General features: G+C 43.6%; 1 protein-coding gene across 1 annotated transcript in view; it reads left to right on the forward strand.

The window, feature by feature from the left end:
• LOC308288772 (MAM domain-containing glycosylphosphatidylinositol anchor protein 1-like) overlaps positions 1-12,292 on the forward strand; it is a gene marked incomplete at both ends in the record, with an annotated part of 178,278 nt that overhangs the window by 95,901 nt on the left and 70,085 nt on the right. The window contains one exon of the mRNA XM_080730242.1: positions 11,869-12,059. Within this exon, the coding sequence (XP_080586368.1) occupies positions 11,869-12,059 (191 nt within the window). The remainder of the gene's footprint in view (positions 1-11,868; positions 12,060-12,292) is intronic.

Below are 12,292 nucleotides of genomic sequence, written 5' to 3' on the forward strand. Positions count from 1 at the left end.
TATAGCGTTCAGATTTGGTGACCTTAGTGGATTCACTGGATGTTCTAAATTATCCAGTTTTTCCACACGTGACTGAACCTCATTACTTAATTGAACAAATGAAAGTTTTTGAATATTTGTACATAAAGTAAACTATGTGTAGGCCTACATGTAGTTATACATAACTACAACTTTTTGACAGTTACAGATAACTAGTAGTCCAGGTCTCAACTTGGTCTCAGTCTTGACTCGGTGACCCCAACCTCCAATTCAATGTATTTAGTGAGTCCACGCGCATAGGGTGGATTCTTTATTTTTGTCTTAATCCTTAAAGGGTATATTTTAAGATTCTGCCAGGTAACAGGCTGTTAAATATCATCCCAAGGGGTTCATTTTTAATGATGTCTTGTACCTACCCCCCCCAAAAAAAATAAAAAAAATAAAGAATCTTCTTTAAGTAGCATGTGAGGGGTCTAACTAGGTTTTTTTTTCATGATTCTGAATCCACTGCAAGCATTTGTTTTGCACGAAAAACATTCCTTGGGCTAAAAATGGACCCCACAGAACTGTGAAAAGTGATGACTCATCACTTTTTCACCACAAAACCATGAAAATACCCACTAATAAAATGAAGTTCTTTCCCCTGTATGAATGCATGGATTTTTAACTATTGTTTGTATTTATTATAGTGTATATATTAAAAAATGTCAATTTCAAGAGCGAGTACTGTACATTTCAATGATTACTATTATTATTATTACCCTTATTATTATTATTATTATTATTATTATTACCCCTATCGTTAAATCGGTCCACGAAGCCGAGGTCCTAGGGCTGGTGTACACGACAAATTTCCAAACCCCGCTGTGTGTTCCCTGGGGGCGTGAAAAATAAGGGGGTGGGCTCTACATGTCCTCTGGGACCCCATCTACGTATGGACACCACTTGTTCGCCCATCCGTCTTACGGATGCTTTTTTATTCCATTTTATTTGTTTTAGGGTCCTATCTTGCAGTTCAAGCCTATTTCCACAGGGTGGCAGGCTACTTTCCCAACCTACTGGAGGTGAACATGCAGGGGCGTCAATTGGGTATGGCAAGCTATGGCAGCTGCCATACCTTGGCTACAGGGGGGAAATAATTAAATGTACTTTTCATCGTGCCTGTTGCTAAGGTATGGCAACATGATTGGTGTCTTGCAAGACACCAGTCATGTTGCCATACCTTAGCCTTTCCTGAACTGACGCCGCTGTGAACATGTGTACACAGCCAGCATATTACTCAATGCCAAACTTTGCACACACACTCCTTGCCTGCCAATCCACAACCTCCACCCCTCCAGGGACCCCCAGGGCTTATCTCCCGATTAGGACACTTTCCAGCATAGTGACATGCAGAACAAACTGTCCATATAGTATGGTTTACATAAAAGTCAGTTGTCTTTCACACACACACACACACACACACACACACACACACACACACACACACACACATATATATATATATACACATATATATATATATATATATATTTCATTTATTTATTTCATAAATATTTTTCATCACAATTGGGTTTGTGGGGAGCCATCCCTGCTTCAAGCTGTCACAGCACGGCACCAACACTTCAAACTAGTTAAAAAACCCAATACAGCAGATCTACAAGCACCTCACAGATCTACAAGCACCTCGCACATGCCAGGGACAGAGTAGGTTGGCCTGCATAAGCCTTGCTGTCAACACACTATACTACACCACTCAGGCCACCAAGCCAGGTGTGGTCAATTAGTGCCTTCTTTTGATCAGTGGCTTCTGCTTGATGAGTGGCACCAGTCTGTCTTTGTTCCCTGGTCAGTCAAGTTCACTGGGAGAGAATGTTTCAGATCAGTGCAAGTGTATTTGTTTTCCATTTGGACTTACTGTGTTTTGTTGGTACAGTATGCGTGCGACTAACTAATATTTCTGATAATTCCAATTTGTTTGTTGTTTAATTAGCCGGATTGTGAATGCCCTGCATTTTTCTTTCATCTTTAGAACCACACGTGTGTAACAAAACAGAGTGGTGATCATTTGGTGTGGGTGAAGAGAAGAAAAACATTTCATTAAAGGAGTAGTTCACCCCCAAAGTGACTTTTTTTCTATTGAACTCAAGTCTCCATGGCGTGAGTAATACATTGAAAAAATAAGTCATTTTGGGGGTGAACTACTCCTTGAATGTCAGTTTTGTGGTGTTTTGACTGGACACCCTGAACATATTGCCAGATAGATAGACAGACAGACAGACAGACAGACAGACAGACAGACAGACAGACAGACAGACAGACAGAGAATTGTAGGCCTTGCATTTATTTGACTTGGTTCCAACAGATGGCGAAAATAGCTAATCTTCAAGCTCACAATGCCTCACTGTTTGGACAAAGAGTTGAGGCGTTACATTTTGTAAAACACGGCCTTGTGAAAATAGCAGATCTACATGCTCACAACACCTCACAACGCAGGGCGGCGTGAGCATGTAGATCTGATATTTTCACAATTTCTGCCCCTAATATTTAATTTATCATTTTAAAAGTATTAAAAAGTCCTTAAATTGTCTCTTTAGAAATGTGCAGATAGCCTCTGTATACTGTTGAGTGGAAAAACAATGTTTCACATTAAGCTAAACATTTGGGACCACCCAAGATCATTTGGAGACCCCTCTAGGGGTCCCATAGTTGAACCACTGACTTATAAGGGGAGTATGGAGACCCCTCTAGGGGTCCCATAGTTGAACCACTGACTTATAAGGGGAGTATATGAGGCTGGATCCGTCTGGAACACTGCACTAGGCTCTCGCCAGCTCTGTAGCTCTCCACACTTGAACAGTTGTGTCCTTAAATTCAATTATAATAATTAACCCCTGTATATACGGGCAATAGTTTTACATGACTTTGTGTACACAGCCAATAGTTTTACATGAACATGTCTAGGCTTTAGTACTGTACTGCCTCGTATAGCCCAACAGAGCCCAGCACAGAACAGCACAGCCCACCAGAGCCCAATACAGCCCCCCAGAGCCCAACAGAGTCCAGCAAACCTAAGTCCAGCCCAGCCGAGTAGGAGTATAGACCGGGGAAAGGGGGTAGTTAGATGACTCCACCAGGCCATTACTGTCCAGATCTGGCTTGAATAGGCCAGACTAGGGTAGACAGGACTGCACCAGACAACACCAGGCTGCTCCAGCCTGGTGGGACACTCAGAGACTTTGTAAACGCCTGTGTACATTTCCCATAGATTCTATGGGACTTGAACACTTGCTCCTGCCCTTCGTGTACACAATCTGTGCCGTGTCCCCTCAGAGGGACATTGTGGGCCCCCCGACCTCACTTTGAGAACCGGCCATGGACCACTTGATAAGCCCACAGTGTCCCTCTGAGGGTCCCCCGACCTCACTTTGAGAACCGACCATGGACCACTTGATAAGCCCACAGTGTCCCTCTGAGGGTTCATGTAAAACTACTGGTGACTTTGTACACGCCTGTGTACATTTCCCATAGATTCTATGGGACTTGAACACTTGCTCCTGCCCTTTGTGTACACGGTCTGTGCCGTGTCCCCTCAGAGGGACACTGTGGGCCCCCGACCTCACTTTGAGAACCGACCATGGACCACTTGATAAGCCCACAGTGTCCCTCTGAGGGTCCCCCGACCTCACTTTGAGGACCGACCATGGACCACTTGATAAGCCCACAGTGTCCCTCTGAGGGTCCCCGACCTCACTTTGAGAACCGACCATGGACCACTTGATAAGCCCACAGTGTCCCTCTGAGGGTTCATGTAAAACTACTGGTGACTTTGTACATGCCTGTGTACATTTCCCATAGATTCTATGGGACTTGAACACTTGCTCCTGCCCTTCGTGTACACGGTCTGTGCCGTGTCCCCTCAGAGGGACACTGTGGGCCCCCCGACCTCACTTTGAGAACCGGCCATGGACCACTTGATAAGCCCACAGTGTCCCTCTGAGGGTTCATGTAAAACTTAAAACTAATGCCCGTGTACACAGTGGTTAATCGCATGTGCAAGGATCTACAGAGCTGGCTGGAGCAGCCTGGTGGAGTCTGGTGCAGTCCTGTCTACCCTGGTCTGGCCTATTCAAGCCAGATCTGGACAGTAATGGCCTGGTGGAGTCATCTAACTACCCCCTTTCCCCGGTCTATACTCCTACTCGGCAGGACTGGGCTGGACTTAGGTTTGCTGGACTCTGTTGGGCTCTGGGGGGCTGTATTGGGCTCTGGTGGGCTGTGCTGTTCTGTGCTGGGCTCTGTTGGGCTATACGAGGCAGTACAGTACTAAAGCCTAGACATGTTCATGTAAAACTATTGGCCGTGTACACAAAGTCATGTAAAACTATTGCCTGTGTACACAGTGGCTTTTTCCTTGACCTTTCGAGTTAGGAGTGTCGTAGAGACACGAGACCGGGTTTGTTGGATTCAGCGTCAAAAAGTAAGTCAGAATAAGTGTCTTTTATCCGAAAGAATGTGTAATCGTGTTGGTGGCGTGCAAATTTCGTGTCTTTTTCGCAATCATAAAGGGTTCAAAGTGTCGGAGAGACACGAAACCCATTCCATCGGATCAGGCATCCTTCAAATATGAAAAGTGTTTCCTGCGTAAAACAAACAGATTTTTTTAGATTTTTTTATTGATTTTAAGGACAAAAATCCGGGTTTCGGTGTCTTTTTCGCAATCGTAAAGGGTCATGAGAACCTAAGTCCAGCCCAGCCGAGTAGGAGTATAGACCGGGGAAAGGGGGTAGTTAGATGACTCCACCAGGCCATTACTGTCCAGATCTGGCTTGAATAGGCCAGACTAGGGTAGACAGGACTGCACCAGACAACACCAGGCTGCTCCAGCCTGGTGGGACACTCAGAGACTTTGTAAACGCCTGTGTACATTTCCCATAGATTCTATGGGACTTGAACACTTGCTCCTGCCCTTCGTGTACACAATCTGTGCCGTGTCCCCTCAGAGGGACATTGTGGGCCCCCCGACCTCACTTTGAGAACCGGCCATGGACCAGATCGGGCATGCTTCAAATATGAAACGTGTGTCCTGCCTGAAACAAAACATATTTTTTTGATTTTTTTATTCATTTTAAGGACAAAGGGCCTGTTTTGACGCCTAAAACGACCCTTTTCCTTGACCTTTCGAGTTAGGAGTGCCGTGTACACAGGATCTACAGAGCTGGCTGGAGCATGGAGCAGCCTGGTGGAGTCTGGTGCAGTCATCTAACTACCCCCCTTCCCTGGTCTATACTCCTATTGGGCAGGACTGGGCTGGACTTAGGTTTGCTGGAGTCTATTGGGCTCTGGTAGGCTGTATTGGGCTCTGGTGGGCCGTGTTGTGCTGTGATGGGCTCTGTTGGGCTACACGAGACAGTACAGTACTAAAGCCTGAACATGTTCATGTAAAACTATTGGCTGTGTACACAAAGTCATGTGAAACTATTGCCCGTATATACAGGGGTTAATTATTATAATTGAATTTAAGGACACAACTGTTCAAGTGTGGAGAGCTACAGAGCTGGCGAGAGCCTAGTGCAGTGTTCCAGACGGATCCAGCCTCATATACTCCCCTTATAAGTCAGTGGTTCAACTATGGGACCCCTAGAGGGGTCTCCATACTCCCCTTATAAGTCAGTGGTTCAACTATGGGACCCCTAGAGGGGTCTCCAAATGATCTTGGGTGGTCCCAAATGTTTAGCTTAATGTGAAACATTGTTTTTCCACTCAACAGTATACAGAGGCTATCTGCACATTTCTAAAGAGACAATTTAAGGACTTTTTAATACTTTTAAAATGATAAATTAAATATTAGGGGCAGAAATTGTGAAAATATCAGATCTACATGCTCACGCCGCCCTGCGTTGTGAGGTGTTGTGAGCATGTAGATCTGCTATTTTCACAAGGCCGTGTTTTACAAAATGTAACGCCTCAACTCTTTGTCCAAACAGTGAGGCATTGTGAGCTTGAAGATTAGCTATTTTCGCCATCTGTTGGAACCAAGTCAAATAAATGCAAGGCCTACAATTCTCTGTCTGTCTGTCTGTCTGTCTGTCTGTCTGTCTGTCTGTCTGTCTGTCTATCTGGCAATATCCTCAGGGTGTCCAGTCAAAACACCACAAAACTGACATTCAAGGAGTAGTTCACCCCCAAAATGACTTATTTTTTCAATGTATTACTCACGCCATGGAGACTTGAGTTCAATAGAAAAAAAGTCACTTTGGGGGTGAACTACTCCTTTAATGAAATGTTTTTCTTCTCTTCACCCACACCAAATGATCACCACTCTGTTTTGTTACACACGTGTGGTTCTAAAGATGAAAGAAAAATGCAGGGCATTCACAATCCGGCTAATTAAACAACAAACAAATTGGAATTATCAGAAATATTAGTTAGTCGCACGCATACTGTACCAACAAAACACAGTAAGTCCAAATGGAAAACAAATACACTTGCACTGATCTGAAACATTCTCTCCCAGTGAACTTGACTGACCAGGGAACAAAGACAGACTGGTGCCACTCATCAAGCAGAAGCCACTGATCAAAAGAAGGCACTAATTGACCACACCTGGCTTGGTGGCCTGAGTGGTGTAGTATAGTGTGTTGACAGCAAGGCTTATACAGGCCAACCTACTCTGTCCCTGGCATGTGCGAGGTGCTTGTAGATCTGTGAGGTGCTTGTAGATCTGCTGTATTGGGTTTTTTAACTAGTTTGAAGTGTTGGTGCCATGCTGTGACAGCTTGAAGCAGGGATGGCTCCCCACAAACCCAATTGTGATGAAAAATATTTATGAAATAAATAAATGAAATATATATATATATATATATATATATATATATATATATGTATATATATATATATGTGTGTGTGTGTGTGTGTGTGTGTGTGTGTGTGTGTGTGTGTGTGTGTGTGTGTGTGTGTGTGTGTGTGTGAAAGACAACTGACTTTTATGTAAACCATACTATATGGACAGTTTGTTCTGCATGTCACTATGCTGGAAAGTGTCCTAATCGGGAGATAAGCCCTGGGGGTCCCTGGAGGGGTGGAGGTTGTGGATTGGCAGGCAAGGAGTGTGTGTGCAAAGTTTGGCATTGAGTAATATGCTGGCTGTGTACACATGTTCACAGCTGCGTCAGTTCAGGAAAGGCTAAGGTATGGCAACATGACTGGTGTCTTGCAAGACACCAATCATGTTGCCATACCTTAGCAACAGGCACGATGAAAAGTACATTTAATTATTTCCCCCCTGTAGCCAAGGTATGGATAAGCCCACAGTGTCCCTCTGAGGGTCCCCCGACCTCACTTTGAGAACCACCACGGACCACTTGATAAGCCCACAGTGTCCCTCTGAGGGTTCATGTAAAACTACTGGTCGTGGACACCACCTAGGGCCTGTGTACATATGGCTCTCTGCTGCCCCCCAGTAAGAAACTATAGACGGCACAGACCGTGTACACGAAGGGCAGGAGCAAGTGGTCAAGTCCCATAGAATCTATGGGAAATGTACGAAGTCGTGTACAAAGTCACCGGTTGGTCCACGAGCCATAGTTTTTTCCATTGTAGCTCCCTACAGTGTACACGAATATGATTATTACCCGTAGTAGTAGTAGTAGTAGTAGTAGTAGTAGGAGTAGTAGTGTTTAAATCATATGCTGTCAGTCGTTCTATTGGAGCTGGCCTCATTTGCCTGACCCTCTAGTCCAGCCTGTCATTTTGCATTAAACTAAAACAAAGGATATTGGTTTATGGTTAATTGTACCGTACATTTATTTTCACTCAGTCATTAGAAAGCAGTGCTTTACCATTGTGCATGTGACTGGATTCTTAAAAGAGCAACTTAATGATTTCATGTCAGCACTGGAGTCTCATTTCTCAGTGGACGATGATAACAGAAACTTTGAAACCACAAGAAGTTTGGAAAGTAGACAATGGCCTTGCTGTGGAATTGATCCAGTGCACAAAGCCAGGACTTTGGGGAAATCAAAACCTTCATTAAAGTTTCATGCTGTTCTCTTAATTGTCCAGATTGAGTGAAGTACCTGTAAGTCTCACCTGGGGAGCCTGGCTTATGAAAGCATATCAGCATTGTTCACAGTAACTTACTGTTGTTTTAACCATCATGTCACCATGAATAATTAAGAATCTGTTCTTAATTGTCTTGCCTGGTTAAATATTAAAGGTTAAATAATAAAATACTTATTTTACACCACTTTTGCTCAAGCAGTAATTTTTCATTAATGAGCACTCGTGATAGGTGTTGAAATGAAAAAAGTTATTGAAAAAAACACAGCTTGTTCACATATTAGGAGGGTAGTATGAGTCACCAGAAAATTAATGGTTGTTTTTATTGAATCTATCATGGTTAAAATGGAGTTTGAAGTTACAATGGGTGTTTTGTTTCCCTGTTAAAAGTGTAATATATCTTTAATAATTTAATTACGAGTGTATTAGTAATAATTAATAATAGTAGTAGTAGTAATAAGTATTAAATAAGTAGTAATTTAATGTCAATGTTAAACACTCGCTCGCACACACACACACACACACACACACACACACACACACACACACACACACACACACACACACACACACACCACACACACACACACACACTTCTTACTCACAGTTCTGACTAGGCTGTTGTCCTGTGCCATAACTACAGTATGTGAGTAGCAGCCAGTAATATAACTCTGATACACACGGACACGCACACACACGCGCGCACACGCGCGCACACACACACACACACACACACACACACACACACACACACACACACACACACACACACACACACGTGTACGCACACACACACGCACGCACGCACGCACGCACGCACGCACGCACGCACGCACGCACGCACGCACGCACGCACGCACGCACACACCACACACACACACACACACACACACACACACACACACACACACACACACACACACACACTGTGTGGGTTTAGGCTGCCAGCCATAGACTGTAGAAAAATATGGACGATGCAAAGCCATTGGTTTCTATGCAGCGCAAACGGCCCTTTTCTACCCCTTGGAATGGGTGTCGCCATCATAGAATTGTAAAGGCATCAGAGATGCTATTGGCTGCCAACGGTCACGTGCAACCGCAGGGATACATGGGAGAATGTGGTCGGAGCCTCCCGAAATACAGCACACGAAGAAGAACACAGCCGGCTGGTATCAGTTTAGTTGGCCACGCCCCCCCGCAATTTTATCATTTATTTTAAAATAAATTGGACCACATTTCAACAAAACGAATATGATGGTGATTGAAAGGCAATTTTTAACTAGCGATAGGAACCATACAGTAATTCATGAAAATGTTAATTAAGGTTAGAAAACGAAAGGGGAAAATGAATGGGATCCAATGGAGAACAATACTTTTTGCGATCGGCAGGGGGGGAAAACAGCGCAACTAGCGGCCAATCATAGGAAGTTTTACTTCCGTATTGGAGTCATTTTAAATCGGCAGAACTATGCCCCTGCTGCCAGCACAGCCTACCCATCATGCCACGCTGGGAGACAGACAGTCAAACTACACTACCCATCATGCCACGCTGGGAGACAGACAGTCAAACTACAGTACATTCTGTTGTCTGGTTTCATGCTGAGCCTTTTGTTTCAAGCTATAGGATATCTTCAGATGAGTGTTCACAGTGAGCTAAAAGATGTTCGCAGTGAGCTAAATGGATGCAGCTCAACCTTTTAGATCTGGGGTCTTCAACGTTTTCAGGCCAAGGACCCCTTAGTTGAGAGAGAGAGATGAAGCAGGGACCCCCACAACCTTTTCATAGATTCCATATAGTTTCATCGTTTGACAGCACAATCATCAGTGTATTTTGGATTCATGTCAATTTGTGTTTTCAGATATACCACTTGAACCGTCAATACATAATGAATTGACCTTTCACTATGTACTTAGTCTGCTCTCTACACCAAACGAAACTGCCTAAAATAGCCGATCTATAAGCTCGAGAGCTTGTAGATCTGCTATTTTTGGCAAAAGTTCTCAGGGAAAAAAAAGTTTATATCACACAAAGGGGTCCTCCTGAACCCCCTGTTGAAGACCCTTGTTTTGGACCGAACTGAGTTGAATAATGAAGGAATGTCTCTCTATCCTGTGTGTTCTCTATCTTACTGTTGTGTACGGTAGCGGTTGTAGCCGTGAAACTACCATTTTACAGTGAGCTTTACTACGAGAGGTTTGGACCGCCGCTATACGAGGCCATCACATCTAGAGATCCTGGGGATTTGTCAGAGTACCTGTTGTACCCGTCTGTCGGTGTCTCTTTTTTGCCCATATATGGAGATATCTTTATCCGTATATGTCTCTTTTATACACATATATGGAGATCCATGGTGTCATCAGTATATGCCCATAATGGAGATCCATGATGTCATCAATATATATATGCCCAAAATTGACCATATATAGGCATGCTGATATGCCCATAAGGAGATCTCTGTATCTGTCAGTCCTTATTATCCCTTTTAAGCCTATTGAGATTCCTGATGTCATCAGTATGCTAGCAGACTGGAAGAAGCCTTGCATAAAATGTGAAAAGTAAATGCTTAACTTTCACTCTGTCCAAAGCTCTGTTTATTTTCCCTGTGACTCGACTGTTAGATCCTGACCCAACCTTTTCAAAACAATTCAGATTTGGTCTCAAACGGCAGCCAGAGAATTTATTTAGCCAACTGTGCGGGTGAAATGGGTTAAGCTTGCTACTGTGTGTTTGTGTCCCAGTCAAACGTGTAGACGGCAGTCAAACCTGGAGCTCGAACCTCACAGCCTCACAAAAGCCTGATTAGATGAGTAAAAAGTTTCTCTGAAAGTATTCACTCATTTAAGAGAAGTTTTGACTATTATATTAATATTTGCAAATATTAAAAGGTTCTGAATAACAAACTTTATTTAATTTGTTTAATAGTTTTTCTTACGGTTTAAATAACTGTAAGAAAAAAAATAAGACTATTTGCTAAAGGGAAATGTGTTGATTTCTGATACGTAAATACATTATTTGTTCAGGTTTAAACTGTTAAAGTTAAGAATATCACGTGGGTCAACTTACCCCTTGACTTGGATCAACTTACCCCTAACCTGGGGCAAGTTGAGCCACATGACCACTTTTTTTAATAAGTCATATTTTTATGGCCCTTTGTCATAGATAACCTGGTTGTGCCAGACCCTGTCTGTCATCATCATTTATGACATCATGCCTTTTGTAGGCATGTCATCATCATGTCATCATCATATATACCCTTTATATAGAAAAGGGACAGACCGACATTTGCTTATGTAGGCCTACCCATTTCATGGGTCTGGCAATAACTCATAATTTCAAATGATAGAAGACATCCTGATATATGTCTAGATGTTTTGATTTTACTGCCATCCCACTTTTTCTTGCTTCCAGGGCAACTTAAGCAAAAAGTGGTTCATCTTACCCCGTTCTCCCTATATGAATTGAATCCTAACCATGTTGAGCTTAACCACTCATCTGTGATTTGATATGGGCTTTATTTCTGATGGTTTGTGCGTTTGTTTTACACACACTTAGGCTATAGTTTGCACAGTATATGTACAGCGATGATACTGTATGTGTGGGTTGATTTAACCAGACAATGTTCCCTCAGCACCAACATGTGAAGTATTTGTGTGTGTGTGTGTGTGTGTGTGTGTGTGTGTGTGTGTGTGTGTGTGTGTGTGTGTGTGTGTGTGTGTGTGTGTGTGTGTGTGTGTGTGTGCGACTGTGCGTGTGCGTGTGCGTATGCGTATGCGTGTGCGTGTGCGTGTGCGTGTGCGTGTGTGTGTGTGTGTGTGTGTGTATAACAGACCTGGACAAACCAGTCCTGACGGTACACCAGACCATCAGTGACGTCCGTGGGAGTTACTACCAGGAGAAGACCGTGTTTCTGCGCTGCAGCGTCAACTCCAACCCACCTGCACGCTTCATCTGGAAACGTGGCAACACGGCCATCGAGCAGGACAACGGTGTTGACATCTATGAACCGCTCTACACACAGGTACAGAATATATATATATATATTAAAGGTGTCAAAATTATCGCGTTAACTGCGGTAATTAATTTTTTGTATTAATTGCGTTAAAATATTTAACGCAATTAATCCAAAAAAGAATGACCTGCGGTGGAACACTGTCTTACTGTAGCCTATAGCGCTGCCACTGCTCCTCCTCCACCCCCCCTCCCCTCCCCTCCCCTTTCTAAGCATGTCACTCTGACTGCAGCAGCGAGGGA

The sequence above is a fragment of the Nannobrachium achirus genome (genome assembly GCF_963921795.1).
Source record: "Nannobrachium achirus genome assembly, chromosome: 7".
In the NCBI taxonomy this organism is placed as follows: Eukaryota; Metazoa; Chordata; class Actinopteri; order Myctophiformes; family Myctophidae; genus Nannobrachium; species Nannobrachium achirus.